General features: G+C 49.2%; 1 protein-coding gene across 1 annotated transcript in view; it reads right to left on the bottom strand.

Moving 5' to 3' along the window:
- Positions 1-2,816: 2,816 nt before the first annotated feature.
- Positions 2,817-16,834, bottom strand: part of ATP1A3 (ATPase Na+/K+ transporting subunit alpha 3) — a 34,158-nt gene continuing 20,140 nt past the window's right edge. The window contains exons 15-23 of the mRNA XM_081922500.1: positions 16,207-16,357; positions 14,164-14,332; positions 12,924-13,078; positions 11,540-11,663; positions 9,987-10,132; positions 8,491-8,621; positions 6,739-6,840; positions 5,643-5,734; positions 2,817-4,410 (exon numbers count right to left, since the gene is read on the bottom strand). Coding sequence (XP_081778626.1) covers positions 4,382-4,410; positions 5,643-5,734; positions 6,739-6,840; positions 8,491-8,621; positions 9,987-10,132; positions 11,540-11,663; positions 12,924-13,078; positions 14,164-14,332; positions 16,207-16,357 — 1,099 coding nt within the window. The 3' untranslated portion in view covers positions 2,817-4,381. The remainder of the gene's footprint in view (positions 4,411-5,642; positions 5,735-6,738; positions 6,841-8,490; positions 8,622-9,986; positions 10,133-11,539; positions 11,664-12,923; positions 13,079-14,163; positions 14,333-16,206; positions 16,358-16,834) is intronic.

Raw genomic sequence — 16,834 nt, 5'->3', positions numbered from 1 at the left:
GGACTCCCTTGCCACCTGCCTGTTAGCCATAGTACTGAAATAGAAACGGAAGCCATTGTATACCAGTTGCTACAGCCATGCAAGAGGAAGGAAGGACTCTTGCTATCCCACCTTGCATTTTGGGATTCCTAGGACCATCTAGCTCAGGGTTAGGCAATCTAAGGCCCGTGGGCTGGATGCATCCCAATCGCTTTCTCAATCCGGCCCGCGGACAGTCCGGGAATCAGTGTGTTTTTACTTGAGTAGAATGCGTGCTTTTATTTAAAATGCAGCTCTGGGTTATTTGTGGGGCATAGGAATTCGTTCATTCCCCCCCCCTCCAAAAAAAATATAGTCCGGCCCACCACATGGTCTGAGGGACAGTGGACCATCCCACAGCTGAAAAAGGTTGCTGACCCCTGATTTAGCTGGAAGCAGGAGGGTGAATTGAGTGGACCTTTGGACTGATGCAGCAGGACGGTTCCTGTTCACTGCACACCATAACATCTTGCCTCCCGCGAGGCTGACGCCAGCCTCGCGGGAGCGGGTGTGGGCGGGGTCGTGATCCCGCAACCCCCCCCCTCCTGACGATCGGAAGGAGCATTGTCACCCCGAAACACGTTGATTGCGAAGTCTTTATTTTGAGACATGGGACTGCGTGGATGAAAGTTGCTTCCTTGCCCAAAATGCTAGGCAGCCCAAGATATGCTGCTGTTTTTCAAGTCACGCTTGCTGAGATTAAAACTGGCTTTCTTGCTGAAGCCTCAAACAGACATCAGCCTTAAAATGGATTTTCAGAGGAGGTAGCAGACTTAATAAATTAGGGCAGCTCGCCTAGGTCTTAACGTAGTTTTCAGGTCACACCTGAAGATGCTAGAATGAAGAAACACAAATGGCAGTTTCCCCGCCCCCTTTATCCAGCAGTTCCCTAGATCTCTAGATGATGAGGCTCCGCTGCATTTAATGACTGCCATTGTATGCCAAGATGATTAAGCAAAAAAGCGCTGCCTCTCACCACCATGGCTTGGTTTCCCTGGGAGGGAATGCTTAAATATCTATCTATCTATCTATCTATCTATCTATCTATCTATCTATCTATCTATCTATCATCTATCTATTTGCTGGTGTTAAAGGCACAGGAGCAGAGGACAGCTAAAAGATTTGGCAGCCATAAACCAGGGGGCAGTGGCTCAGTTGATAAAGAGCATGAGATCCTTGATTTCCGGGTCGTGGGTTCGCGCCCCATGTTTGGTGCAAGATTCCTGCACTGCAGGGTGTTGTTCTAGGACCCTCAAGGTCCCTTCCGGCTCTAAAATTCTATGAATTCTGTGAAAACGGGCCGCCACCCAGCCAAGCACCTGGGTCTCCCGAGTGCCTCGCCGCCACCTTTCCTTCGTCAGCAACTTCAGCCTGCTTTGTCACCATGGCAATACCCTGCTATCTCTCTCTCTCTCTCTCTCTCTCTCTCTCTCTCTCTCTCTCTCTCTCTCTCTCCATCTCCATCCTTCTGTTGCCGTGGCAATGACCTCCTCCTCTCTCCCCACCCCATGGGAGCCAGATGGAAAAAGCAATCCGATTAAATTAGCTGCGTCAAGAGGCATCTTTCGAGTTAGAGGACAGTGCCAGACAGTGGGGAGGAGGTCAGGACAGAGCTGAAGCCTCAAAAGGGAACTTGGGGAAGAGAGGAAGAGCAGCGGAGGGCATCCCAGGCCAAGGCTCGCTCTCTTTATTATCCACCCTACCCCAACCCACCGCAATGCCATCTGCAATCAGCCACCCTCACTTAGCTGTTTGCTGCAGTGCTGGGAGAGGCTGCTTGTCTCCCTCCTGTGGCCAAACGCAGAACAACAATTCCACCCTTAGCTGGAGTCTAAATTCTGTCTCTCACCTTTGCAGCTGCTTCTCAGAAGCCACATAGGCAACATTTAATTCAAGCAGAATGCCCAGCTGTGTGCTCCTCCCCACCCCAGTTTGCTAAGCAAGAGTAGCCGTCTCCCCATCAGCAAAGCCACAGCGGGTCAGATGCACATAACAGTGGCGCATGGATCCTTTTGCTCCATGTACCGTGCAAGATCTTTAATGCCTGATGTCTTAATAAGCAGCCCTATAAAAGCTTCGGCTGAGACCATCTGTAAACCACATTTCCCTTTCCTTTCTCTTGGGTTTTCTTCTCAGAGCTCATTGGCACATTATGAAGGATCAAGTGCAGAAGAATTCTGGGCTGCATCGCTTCAGAGGGAAGGCGGGGGGGGCTGTTCTTTGTGCGTGCAAAAAATAAATAAATGCTATAGCCAGCAGAGCGAGGATGGAGCTACTCTAAAACTTTTTCTGTGGCAGAGGTTCTACCACACTGGTTTGGTAGAAGGTGGCAAGGGTGGCAGGTAGACAAACAAAGAAACATTTAAACATTTCAGTGCAGTGGTATGGTATCCAAATAGCATTTTTTGCATTATACGGATAGATACCTTTTCAAAATGAGAGCGGGAGCATCAAGCGATACGGAAGACAACCCTAGTTCTGATCCAGAGTCACCGTTCGTTGTGGCATGAGCACATTTTTATTCTGAAAGTGTGGCCCAGAGGCAAATAAAGTTTGAGAGCCGCTGCTCTTCAGCGTGTTCATGTACTTAGTAAGAGGGGCAATAATACACAACAAGCGCAGTTTCCACCTCCACTCTGAATTGGTACAGCCCAGAATTTCAACACCTTGGTCTCAACACTTCATTCTGCGTAATGGGTAGGCGGGCTATTCATTGCGCACCATTTCTCCTAACAGAAACACAGACACACACAGAGAGAGATATATATATATGTAATGAGACGGCTATATCTCATATATTAAATATTCCACTTCTGGTTTTTATTTGTTAAATCGGTTTGTTTTTTCCTCCTTGTTTTTGTTGGTTCACACGACAACACAATCCCAAAACGGGAAGGGGAGATGGGACAGGACAGACTACATCTCCCCCACAACACGGGCGCTTCGTGTCCCCACTCCCCTCCCCACCCAAAACACAAAGAAAATAAAAGTTTGTTGAAGGTGGGGACACACAGAGGTGAAGTCGCCTCACCCAGTCAGAAGCCAGAGAGGCCCCTCTCCTCCCACCTCAGGGTAGATGAGGAAGGGCACAATTTTTCCTGGGGAGGGAGCTATGGCTGAGGTCTCTGTACTGGGTCGTGGGCCAAGGAAATGGGAAAACGGCTGCCCAAGAGGAGAGGGTGGTGTTCAGCACCAGTGGGAAGGACTGCCAGGAGGGTCCCCGCTTCCTCCCGATGGGTTACCATGGGACAGAAGGGTAACATCCTGACCCCCGCATACACACACACACACAGAGGAAGGGGGCAGGAGAAAGCTGCTGTCTTGGTCCTATGAGAGCAAATCTGTACATGCAGAGGAGAGGGACTCCGGACACCTGGGTTTCATTTACACATCTAGCGGGAGTCCGAGTCGAGAGGGTTGGGGTGCGGGAGCCAGGAGGAAAGGGGACAAGAAACCCTGGCGCGTTTTGTTCTTGAAGGGTTTGTTGTTGTTGTTGTTGTTGTTCGCCTTTGTGCTGCAACACTCACCACACGCAACCCAAAAAAAGTTGATAGGAGGAGGGAGGCCAAGGAAGCGTAGATGGGCAGTTGAGGGTCACCCATGGCTGACCTCTGCTCCCCTCTCGTGCGTACACACACACACACACACAAATGTACACACACACACACACAGATCCCCCACTGGAGCAGGGGAGAGGGAGAAAATGGAAAATGACAAGGGTAGGGGAGCAAAAGGAGTTTCCCTCCCCAAACCTGGGGGGGTCAAAAGCTTTACTACTGCTAACCAGATAACAGTAAACCCCGCGCCCTCCCACCCGAAACCCTGTCCCGTTTGGCTCACGTAATCCGAGGCATGTTGTTTTTTGGGGGTACTGCTGGTCCCCGGGTTCATTCCCAGCTATGGAAGGGGGAATTTGATGCAGGGGCAATGGTTGGTGGGTGAAGATGGGTTTCGCCGAGGTAAATAAATATTGCCCCAATGACCCCGTTTCTCTCTCTGTCTTGCACCCATGCCCCCTCCCCCCCCCACCAGGCTGCTCCGAAAAACTAAAGGAAGAATATGGCAGAGAGCAGAGGTCGAGGTGTGTGTGGGGTGGCGGTTTCCCCTCCCCCACCGCACCCCTCCATCTTGGGACATGGGTGCAGGATGAGACAGGATGGCGTTCCTATCTCAGCCACCGGGGTCCTGGGAAATGAAGGCGGGGAAGGTGGTTTTGTTGTTTCTGTGTCCGAACTTATGATCCTGGCATCAGGCTCTTTCTCTCTCTCTCTCTCATAATTAGGCGGGGAGGATAGGCAGAATTTTGGAGGGGAGAGCACTCCCCCTTAAGGGGAGACAACCAGCCACGGACAAGGGAGGAGACTCAGTAGTAGGTTTCTTTCTCCACCCATCCTGCAAAACAAAATAAAAAACCAACATGAGCAGGCAGCAGTGGCAGGCACAGATCTCCTGTCGTCGTCCCCAAGCCTGGCTCCATCCACAGGTCTCCCACCCACCCGCTCTCCCTTTCCCCCCTCACCCAAGTAGATGATGATAATCCTTATTACTGGGATAATTAGTCGCATTCAATGGTGGCTTAGTGTTCGACTCCCCCAAAGCTCCTCTTGTCAAGCTCCAAGGCACCTTATTTTTGCACATTCCCTGCCCCAAGCCACAGCAACTCCCTGCACCCTCTGAAAGGCTCTTTCTAATAAAGTCCGGGGAATCTCCAGAACTGGCCAGGAGATGCATCAGTGAAGAATTAAGGTAGGAGATGGATCAGAGGGAAATTTAAGTGTGCCACATGAGAGGTTCCTGATGGTGCAAGGCCATTATTGGGTACAACCTGTATTATTCATCGTTGTTGCTATTCTATCAATAGGTATGGTGTTTACTGAGGAAGTCCCTGTCCCAAATAGTTTACAAGCTTCCTCAACCTCGGCCCTCCAGGTGTTTTGAGACTACAATTCCCATCATCCCTGACCACTGGTCCTGCTAGCTAGTTTAGGGCCAAGGTTGAGGAAGCCTGGTTTACAATCTAAAATATCGACATAGGGAAGATGTGGGAACTGGGGGGCATAATAATAATAATAATAATAATAATAATAATAATAATAATAATAATAATAATTTATTATTTATACCCCGCCCATCTGGCTTGGTTTCCCCAACCACTCTGGGCGGCTTGCAACCGAATATTAAAAACAATGCAGCGTCAGATGTTAAAAACTTCCCTAAACAGGGCCGCCTACAGTTGCTTTTTAAAAGTAAGTTGTTTATTGCCTTGACATCTGCATGAAAAAGGACAGCAAGGGAGAAAGCTGAGTTTAGATTGTAAATGCCTTGAGAGGGAACCTCTGTCTTGTTTATATGAAGTTGTGAAGTCTATAAATAAACATATTATTAAAATAAAAATAGGGTGCCTACAACCCTTATTTCAAACTCAACTCAGTTCTGCACAAAAGCAGGCCCATGGAAATGAATGGATCGAAGTTAGTAATGCCTGTTCATTTCAGTGGGTCTATTCTGGGTGAGGCTAATAGTGGGCCCAGCCCCAGGGAAGGGGAGCTTCCCGCTTCAACATCATCTCCCGAAATATTCCTCACGCTCCTCAGAGAACTCCCGACTCTCCCGGCCCCACTCACCTCCTGGGTTACGGCGCAGTATAAGTTTACGGATTTCATCGTACACAAAAATGAGGAAACTGTAAGGGAAGGCGCAGAACCACCAGCTGGGCCTGAGGAGAGAAGGAAAGATCAGCACAAGAACCGAAGAGACGATGGTTGGGTGTGAGTGTGCATCTTTGTGTGTGTGTGTGTGTGTGTGCGCGCCCCCGTGTGCCCCCACACAAGGATTCCCAAGACTGAAACAGACATCCTGGGTGTGATCAAGCCTCCCCCAAATGAAAAGTCCTTGTGCCAGAGATGGAAAGACCAGTGGCGTAGCGTGGGTTGTCAGCACCCGGGGCAAGGCAAGTAATTTGCACCCCCTAACCCGTGGATTTGCGCCCCCTAACCCTAGCCCCCAGATGTTGCGCCTGGTGCGGCCGGCCCCCCCTGCACCCCCCACGCTACACCACTGGGAAAGACTCCTGCCTCTTGTCTGAAACCCACGTCCGCACCATACATTTAAAGCACTATGATACTGCTTTAAATAGTCATGGCATCCCGCAAAGGATTATGGGAGCTGAGGTTTGATCCAAGGGTGCTCGGAGAGAAGAAGAAGAAGAGGAGTTTGGATTTGATATCCCGCTTTATCACTGCCCGAAGGAGTCTCAAAGCAGCTAACATTCTCCTTTCCCTTCCTCCCCCTCAACAAACTGTGAGGTGAGTGAGGCTGAGAGACTTCAGAGAAGTGTGACTGGCCCAAGGTCACCCAGCAGCTGCATGTGGAGGAGCGGAGACACGAACCCGGTTCCCCAGATTACGAGTCCACCGCTCTTAACCACTACACCACACTGGCTCTCCAATTCTCCAAGTGGTTTAACAATCAATCCTCTTTCACGGGGAACTCTGTGGAATTGTAGCTCTGTGAGGGAAATAGGGGTCTCCTGGCAATCTCTCAACACCCTTAATGGACTACAGCTCCCAGAATTCTTTGGGGGGAAGCTGTGCCTGTCTAACACAGTATCATAGTTCTAAAAATGTATGGTGTGAACATGGCCGAAGGCAGGGATTGAACCTGGGACATTCTACATGCCAAGCAAGATGCTCTGCCACGGAGCCACCCATCTGTACTCACTTCAGGGGGTACATTCTCAGCGCCACATCCATGCCGGGGCAGTAGGACAGGAAGGCGGCCAAGGCAGTCTCCTCAAAGAGACCAAAAATAAGGATCTTGTTTCTGAAGGGGGAAAGAGAGAGAAAATGAAAGAGAGGAATACTCTGGTTATAAGTCACCTGTCGCCCCCATTTGCTTAAGGAGAACTCCCTGAGGTGCCATTGGAACCTCCATTTTTGGAAACTAACCCATTTCTCTGCTGTGAATGGCAGGTGAGTGCCACCCCCTGGGGGCTGCCCAGCTGGCGTTTCCAGTGGCAGCCCCAATTTTGTGGAGTGCCTTCCCTCGTGAGGTACCTCTTGGTTCTCTCATTATTGTCTTTCAGGAGAAATTTAAAAACAACCCTGCTTACCTAGATGACTAAAAAACACTGTTCCTGGCAACCCTGAGATCCATGTTTTTAGAAAGTTCTAAAGTGTTTTCAGAAATTTTATTTAAAAAACAAACAAAAACCAGCTTGTAAGGAAGCCTGAGGGTCATCTAGCCAAAAGCCCCCACAATGATTATGGATATGTTTGCTCTCCTGGGCTCTTCCTGGAGGAATTTATTTAAATAAATGAATAAATACAATATTTCAAAACCCAGAAATGGCAAACTCATCCAGTGTGAAGGGAAAACTTGTATCCTTAAACATGTAGGAGTCGTGCACTAATAGCCAATCGTAGAATTGTACTTGGAAGGGACCCCAAGGGTCATCTAGTCCAACCCCCTGCAATGCAGGAATCTGTTGTTCAACACGGGACTCGAACCCACAACCTTGAGATCAAAAGTCTCATGCTCTACCAACTCCATCTTCTCGTAGGGTCCCTTCACATCCTCTGGGCTCCCAGATGATGTTGGGTCCCCACCAGCCCAGGGATTGTGGGTGTTGCAATCCAGCAGCATCCTGAGAGCTGTAAGATCCCGACTCACACTGTGGTAACCCTCCTGCTTTCATAACGGATGAAGTTGTAAGGCCCACAATGACAGGGGCAACCTTACAGAGGGCAGTGCTCACTGTGTCCTGGAACAGACATACAGTTGTAACTTGGTGATCAAACTTAATCCGTTCCAGGAGTCTGTTTGACTCCCGGAACTGTTCAAAAACCAAGGTGTGGCTTGAAAGCTTCCTGCAGCCAATCGGAAGCCACAGAAGCTGTGTCGGAAATTTGGCTTCCAAAAACACTTCCGGGCTTTTGATGTTCAGGAGCCGAAACGTTCAGCAACTAAGCCGTTCAACATCCAAGGTTTGACTGTAGTAGCTTGACAATGACCAGCACAGAGGTCCTTCAACATGATATTTTAATATATATATTTGAAAATATAACATATGCATGAGATGAACTCATATTAGAAAATACACTTGCCATGCAGGTACAGTCATCACCACAGAGCCAAGTTTGGCTGCACCTTCCTAACAAAGTCACTCTTTGTGGCATGTTCCAGTTCGCTGCCACGTAATGTGTGGGGCAGCCTATAGCCACCAAAGGGGGTTGGAATCTCTAGAGATTCCTCAATCCTTGCATGCCAGGGTTCCTGCCCAGAGGTCACAGCCTTTGAATCACGAATGCATAACAAGCAAAGCCTTCATTTTTCAGCTGCGGATTTGAGACTCTTCCCTCTGTCATGCACTAAATTTCAAAATGTGTCTCTCTTCCACAATCCCCCCTTTTTTTCTGGCTCCAAAACAGAGTTACGGTTTCCTTGAGCAAATGGAAAATCAAGCAGCCTTACCTCATGCCCTGCTGGAAGACTGAATTCCTTCTGGTTTTGCAGATGATCAAGTCAGCCCACTGCACCACCACGATGCTGACGAAGAAGGCTGTGTGGCAGGTGAACTCCACCACTTTGCGCTGCTCGTAGGTCTGGGGGGCAGAGGGGGTGCAATCAATAGGGCAACATGGGGAAACGAGAAACATGCAACACCACCATTCTCACCTGCCAGCCTCTCTGCCTCTCCAAACCAATCCCCGCTCAGCCTTGCTGAAATTTAGGATTAAATCATATATGATGCAGGTGTGCAACAGGTAAACAATGCACCTTGGCTGAAAGTGAGGGTTGCAGGCACTGAGGCAATGATTGCAAAGCTCACCAGGGGCATCAGCATTTGCAAAGGCACCACTGGTGAGCTGATCGTCAGCAACTGCAAAGCGCTGCTCCTTTTCCTGCGTGGGTTGATTTCAAACCACACAGGCAAAGGAGAACAGTCACCTGACACCACTGTGCCATCGGGTGATTGACAGGTGGGAAGGGAACCTGTGGCCTGGTAGGTGCTGGTAGATTCCAACCCCCATCATCCCTGACCATTGGTCATGCTGGCTGGGGCTGCTGGGAGTTGGAGACTAGAGGGCCATGAATTCCCCAGACCTGCTCTACAGCACCACCATAAGTCCTGTTTGACAGAGCACAGTATTTGAAGGTTGCTCTGTCTGAGCCGGGTTTAAAGAATTGTTTAAAGGGCTTGGCATCATTTTCATCTTCAACTGCTCAAGAAACTCTGCCGTGTAGGAGGAGGAGTTTGGATTTGATATCCCGCTTTATCACTACCCGAAGGAGTCTCAAAGCAGCTAACATTCTCCTTTCCCTTCCTCCCCCACAACAAACACTCTGTGAGGTGAGTGGGGCTGAGAGACTTCAGAGAAGTGTGACTGGCCCAAGGTCACCCAGCAGCTGCATGTGGAGGAGCGGGGAATCGAACCCGGTTCACCAGATTACGAGTCCACCACTCTTAACCACTACACCACACTGGCTCTCATTTCTTCCCATTTCACAGAAATGGAACTGAGTTTGAGAAAGGGGAAATGGCCTAGGGCATCCCCGTGGTGTTGCAGTGGCAACAGGCTTTGTGGGGACCTTGGAACAAGAAGACCCTCAGTGTGGGCCCCACATTGCCACGTCATTCCTGCCACCTGCTTGTTTGCCAGCCAGAGCCAAAAATCAGGCCCTGAGCGGCAGCTGCTGCTCCTCCCCACAACCACAGCCACTGACCAGTTATGACTAATGTTCTGAGTCACAAAACATATTTTCCTGCACCAGACCAAAGTTGATCATTCTCCACCCCACCCCACTCCCTTTTATATATTGGGCCCAATTCAACTTCACTTAACACATTGGCACTCAGTTGAATTTCTGGCATCTGCCCACTGCCAGAAACATTCATTTGCTGCAATTCCACTAAATGCCCGGCCTCGCTCACGGCTGGGCAAGCGAAATGGGCTCCCTCTTCTTACCCATTGTTGCCCGTAGGAATCTTCCAGATCGTTGCAGGTCCGGTCATCCCAGTTGAGGCGGATGCCGACGAGAATAGATGGAAGGAACCCGTTCTCGGCCAAGATCACAAAGTAGGAGAAGAAACCGCCCAGCGCCTGAATCATTCCTGCAAAAAAGAAGTGAAGAGTCGGCAGAAAGCAGGGAGACCCACAGTGGGTGGAGCCAGAGCCCTGGATAGGCGGAGTCAAGAACCAATGACAGGCGGAGCCAACTAATTGTTGGGGCGGGCTTTTCCCCCACCCTCCTCCCTGCTGGGTTCTTCAAGGGGCAGCACTGAGATTGAAGAGGAGCAAACTTTCAGACAGCACTACCCCTTGGAGTGGCAATAAGTAATAAGGCAGGCAGGTGGGGGCTTCCTGGGGGCAGGCTAAACTGGGTGGGGGGCAATGCCCCACTTGCTCTAGTATACCAGCCTCGGCTGGTCCATGCCCTTCAATCACATGGTTCCCATTTCAGCCACCTTAACGCTTCTAATCCTCCTTAGTCTCATGTCTAAGCCTACACGTTTGCCCTGTGGATAAAGCCACAGGTCATTAGCCCGCATGCGCAACACAAACGCCTTCACACAAGACCCACAGGAGCTACAAGGCTTCCCTGTCTGCTTGGCCACAGTTTGCTCCTCACTCACCACAGGAGACCAGATGAGCAGCTATTCGCAGACCTAACAATTCTGGCAACACAAGCAGGTCATCTGGAATCTGACCCGGAATTAAATATCCACCTTGAGTAGTGAACTGCTGACCAGAATTGCAAGAGGCATTTATGTAAGTGTGGTAATGACCTGGGAGACCACTGGGTTCAGATTCCAACTGGGCCATGAAGCTCACTAGGTCTGTAGCTCCTTCTCAGCTGTGCCTACCTCTCAGGTTTGTTGTGGGGAGCAAAATGGGCCAGGGTAATTCTGTATGCTACCTCGAGATCCTTGGAGGAAAGGTGAGGCGTATGTGTAATAATAAAATAAAGATGGATAAACCAGATTTACAGGTTGCATGGTAAGTGTAGACAATGCTGCCTAGATGGACCAGTGACCTGATTCAATAGAAGGCAGCTTTCTGTATAAGGCTGCAATCCTGTTACTTGTGAGTAAGTCCTATTCTCACTACTCTGAGAAATATTTCTGTCTCTGCCACAGAGGACGTGCCTTGGGACGAAAGCTTATTTGCATTCCTTTTTTTAAATGTGCAAATAATTTTTATTGGTTTTCATGTAAATACAAGAACAACATATGACTCCACCCACAACCCAAGAATCTCTGTAGAGAGGATACTTGAACTGATGATACATAAATAAACGTATTACTTGTGTACTGTGTGCTGCATGTGAAACTTAATATGGACGTACCACCGGACAAAATTGCTTGCATTCCTGGGTCCCACTTACGCCACTGGGACCAGCAGCTAAGCACCTGCAGGTTGGCCTGATTTTCAACACCTGCCCGATTCATCCCCACTCAACTCTCTTCTGCACCTGGGGGTGCTCTGCCCTGCTCAATGGCTGCCCCCCGTTTACTCACCAATCTGCCCGTAGGCCATGCTGATCAGCCTCTCATTCACCAGCTTGTCAGTCCTGGGGTTTCGTGGCTGTCGCTTCATGATGTCACTCTCAGCTGCTTCGTAAGCCAAGGAGATGGCTGGCACCTGGAGGAAGAATTGAGAGGGTCAGCAGGATTGCAGGATCACAGGGCTGGATAGAAGTTTTTGGGTGAAGTTTTTGGGTGTAGGTGAGGGGGTGGGTGTAGGTGTAGGTGTAGGGTGTAGGTGAGGGGGTGGGGAAGCTGTGCTAACGATTAGCCCTGGCTAAAATGGTCAATGGTTAGGGATGATGAGAACCGTTCAAGCATCTCATTGGGGATATAGCATTCAGCGACAGAAGCGTGGGAAGTTTCAGAATGACATTTCTCTGTACTTTTGCTCAGAATGAGTCTGGTGTTCAGAGGCAGCCATTTTGTCAAACTGGCAACATGGAGATTTGAGCCTCTGCCTCCATGTTCAGATTGTAAAAAGTAACATGCAGACAAAGTGCTTTAAGGAAGGCCTTCCCTAGATACATCAATCAGTTTGAGCATCATGGTTTCTTCGCCTCAAAGGAAGCTGGGGACTGTAGTTCTGCAATGAAATGACAGAATGCTCTGCACTCTGGTAAGAACTACAGCTCCCAGGATTCACTGAAAGATAAAATCTTTCCCAGGTTCAAAGCTAGTTTCAGTTGGGGGAGGGGGAATCCCTGCATGCAGAAATCTAGTTATAAAGGAGACTATTTCAAGACAAGTGTTTAGAATCTCAACTTCTCCCTGACTAGTTTTCCATGTGCAGGTATTGCTTTCAGGTAGGAGCACTCAGAGATACTACCTTTCCTCTCACACAGTAGCACAGTTGAGTAACTTCTACCATGCAGCTCACACTTGGTTTATGCCAGGCTTTAGTTGGGCTTTTGACACAGAAGTGAACCAGGGCTCCTCCACAGAGCCTGAGTCCAATCAGATGATGGGTTGCAAAGAAGCAGCAGTAATGGGAATTTGGGAATATCTGGGTACTGGATCAATGCCCTCCTGATGGTGCAGCAGTAAAACTGTTAGCACATCTGCAAAGCTAAGCAGGGTTTGGTATGGTTTCAAATTGGATGGGAGACCAGCGTGTTGAGATTCCTGCATTGCAAGCGGTAGTCAACCTTTTATATCCACCGCCCAGTAATGCATCTTTCTTGATGGTAAAATTTCCTTACCGCCCACCAGTGCTCGATGGAAGGAGGATTCAGCTTGAACCCCCTAAGATCCTAGATTCCTGAAATGCCCACTAGTGGGCGGTAAGGACCAGGTTGACAACCCCTGGCTTAGATGACCCTCAGGTTGGATTGAGCTGGAAGAAAAGCGTTTCTGTGTGTGAGGGGATGAGACTCACCATGTCAGTGCCCAAGTCAATGCAGAGGATGGTGATGGTACCCAGAGGCAGAGGGATGTTGGCCATGATGAACAGCAGGAAAGGGGTGATCTCAGGGATGTTGCTGGTCAAGGTGTAGGCAATGGATTTCTTCAGGTTGTCAAAGATCAGGCGTCCTGGCCAGAGGGAGACACATGGGCGTAAGGGGGAGAGACAGAGGGCACAGCTGGGGGGCAAGGGGAACGGGATTCCCAAAAGTCAGAGCAAGCCAGATCTCTGCACCCGTCTTCCCCTCTCTCACCCACAACTCAATTGCTGCTGCTGCTGCCCTCTCCCCTTTGGGAACAGTGCTTTCCAAACCTTTCACGTTGCTGACACACTTTTTAGACATGCATCGTTTCGCGACACGGTAATTCAGTTTTACTAGCAAGCCGGAAGGTTAAACTAACCCCTTTCCGGCCCCAGGAGGGGCACGGGGTCCATTTGCGCAAAACACCTACACATTGCAGCTGACACACTGATGTGCTGCGACACGCAGTTAGGAAAGCTCTACTTTAGACGGATCTTGAAATGAAGAGGCAGAATAAGGAACAATTCCTCAGCCAATCCACAAAGAACGGTTTAAGAGGTGTTGCCTTTAGGTACCGAGAGGGACGTAATGCGCACAGAATATTTATTGAATCAATTTAAATAATAAATTTGCCCTAGTTGCCTCCTGGAGATTTTCAATGAAAGTTGCACAGGCATTTATTGGGGGTGGCTTAGATCAGGGATAACAGATGCAGTCCCTTCTGGATGAGATCTGCAGGTACAGGGCAGTATATAAATTCTAACAATAAACAACAACAACAACAATTGTTGTTGGAATTACTGGCTGGCTGAAATTCCAGAGTGTTGCTGCCAATCCGTGTAGACAATACTGAACTAGATGGTCAAGCTTCCTATATAGTCCAACACCCCCTGGGGGGCCATTGCCCCTGGCTGAGGTAATGAAAATCCTGTTTATAGGATCCTGCCAATGCTCGTTCTACTCAGAGAAGACCTGTTGAAATGAATGGGCATGACTAGCTTACCTCCATGAATTCCAGCAGCTCTACTCTGAGTAAAGCTCATCCCTGCCATTTTAGAGGCTCCGCCACCCCACACCAGAAGCAAGACGGAAGCTGTGCCTATATAACCAGGTTCTGCTCACACCCTTAGCGCTCGCTGATTATGAATCCAGTCCCCCTCTTCACTGCGTCAGGCAATCCTCAGAGCTTACCCTCTTCGACTCCAGTGACAATAGAGGCAAAGTTGTCATCTAAGAGGATCATGTCGGCAGCCTGCTTGGAGACGTCAGAACCGGCAATGCCCATTGCCACCCCGATGTCGGCCTTCTTCAGGGCGGGGGAGTCATTCACGCCATCGCCTGTTACAGCCACAATCGCACCCTATTGGTGTGGGGAGAGAGATAGAAATGCACATTCAGAGCCAGAAGAAGGCCCAAAAGGCATCACCTGTGGGGCAGAGAGAGATGGGCAATCACCCGGCCTCTCCATCCAGGGATGATTTCTGTGGAAATAATGGCAGAGGGAAGTGTTGCCTGTGAGCCTGCAGTGGGGTATACGGGTACCTCAGCTTAAGAACTTAACTCGTTCTGGAGGTCCGTTCTTAACCTGAAACTGTTCTTAACCTGAGGTACCACTTTAGCTAATGGGGCCTCCCGCTGCCGCCACACGATTTCTGTTCTCATCCTGAAGCAAAGTTCTTAACCCGAGGTACTATTTATGGGTTAGCGGAGTCTGTAACCCGAGGGACCGCTGTATATAATAAGCCTTTCTCAGACAGGTTTCTGGCTTTTTAAAATTGGTCATATAAGCTTTACCTGCTGATTTTTGCAGAAGAGCAGCCCCAGTGATATTTTGGGGTGAAGGGTGTCATTGGTGTGGGATGTAAAACACAGGAGCAGTCAATGACAACATTCCTAGAGTGTACATGTTAGAACATGGGGAGGGATGTCTGTCCAGCAAGCAGGTAAACTTCCTGGGGACGGACTTCCTCCGCATGTGACCAGAGGTGGGTGTGGCCTCACCTGTGCAGGTAATGATAAAAGCACAGGGCAGGCAGCCATCTCTCTTGCCTCTTGCCTCTCTCTCTTGCCTCTCGCTGCCATCTTCCTTCCATGAGGAACATCTAAGGATGCTCTCTTGGCTCCCAGCCAAGAGAGGAGATAAGGACTATCTTGCTACAAGATAGATTCTAAATGTATTTTACCTTTTTAAGTCTGTGTGCCTTCTGGGATCATATTGTGAACAGAACGTGAGTAAACTCTTTTATACTTTTATAAAGACTGTGTAGTGTCTTGTATTTTAAGAGGGATCAAAGGGGAAATTACCAGAGTAATTATTATAGAGGTTCTAGCGAACCTGTGCACACGTTACCGTTGCAAACTAAAAAGGGAATGTTTATAAACTCTGCTGATATTTTGGGAACTTGTTAGCACAAGTTGGATAAGGATATAATTAGTCAATATATCCTCTCCTGCACCCCAGAACATTCCCACAATTGGCAACCTTAAGTTCACACAAACTTGCAGGCGTTCCCAAAATGATACTAATGGGAGCCTCTGTGTGTGTGTCAGTATCTCTTAAGGCACCTGCAAAATATCTCCGCAAATTTCCCTTCAAAAACACACAGGGCATGAGAGGCCATTCGCTACTCCTGCTCAGTCCCTATTTGTGCCAGCTCGACCTTTCCTACATGCTGACTGTGGCAGCCATTTTGTGTTATGTCACACACACAATGGCAGCCATTTTTTGACCGGTGCCCACGGCACCGTCCTCAAAATTCCAAATGTGCCCAGTGGCTCAGAAAGGTTGGCAAGCCCTGCGCTAAAATGCCTGGAATTGTGCTGTTTTATAGAGGCAGGTGGGGCAATCATAGGGCTGAAAGCTTCCCCGTTAGGCAACTCCCTCCACAAATACCGAGCCAGTCAAAGAAGAAAACGCTAGGCTAGAACTCTTCTCCCTGAGCTTTCTATGCGCAGGGAGATTGGGTAACGCATGGTTCCCCGCTAAGAATTCTGGGAGCTGTAATTTGCCCAAAACGCTGAGAGTTGTTAGGAGACCTCTAGTCCCCTGCCAGAATCACAATTCCCAGAGTTCCCTGTGAAGAGGGATTGTTAAACCACTCTGGGAGCCGTAGCTCTGTGAGGGGGATAGGGACCTCCTAACAACTCTTAGCATCTTAACAAACAACACCTTGCAGCCGGATTAGTTGGTTGTGCTCTGTGGGGCCAGTTTGGGACCCCGCTGGATGTCCTTACCTGTCTCTGGCAACCTTCCACAATGATGAGCTTCTGCTGTGGGGACGTACGGGCAAAGACAATTTCTGTGTGGTTCTGCAGAATCTCGTCGATTTGCTCTGCGCCCATGTCTTTCAAGTCGGTGCCATGGATCACACAGGCTTTGGCATCTCTGGGTGGGCAAAAAGACGGCATCAAGGTGGTAGAAGATGCACCTTTGTCATCCATACTCAGGGCTGGCCTCACCATGAGAGGAACCAAAGCGCCTGGACCGAAACCTTCTGTTACAGAAATGTGAATACAGTGGTACCTCGGGTTAAGTACTTAATTCGTTCCTGAGGCCCGTACTTAACCTGAAACTGTTCTTAACCTGAAGCACCACTTTAGCTAATGGGGCCTCCTGCTGCCGCCGCGCCACCGGAGCACAATTTCTGTTCTCATCCTGAAGCAAAGTTCTTAACCTGAAGCAATATTTCTGGGTTAGGGGAGTCTGTCACCTGAAGCGTATGTAACCCGAGGTACCACTGTATCCTATAGAAGCTCAACAAACCAGGCAGGATAGGAAAAGTAAGAGGTGACTAGCCTGTACTATAACTCCCATCATACCCAATCATTTGCCATACTGGCTTGGGCCAACGGGAGTTTTAGT

Source organism: Podarcis melisellensis (genome assembly GCF_964234715.1).
Source record: "Podarcis melisellensis genome assembly, chromosome: 8".
NCBI classification, from domain to species: domain Eukaryota; kingdom Metazoa; phylum Chordata; class Lepidosauria; order Squamata; family Lacertidae; genus Podarcis; species Podarcis melisellensis.
Note: the sequence above shows the minus strand (reverse complement) of the source record. Positions and strands in the feature narration are given on the sequence as shown.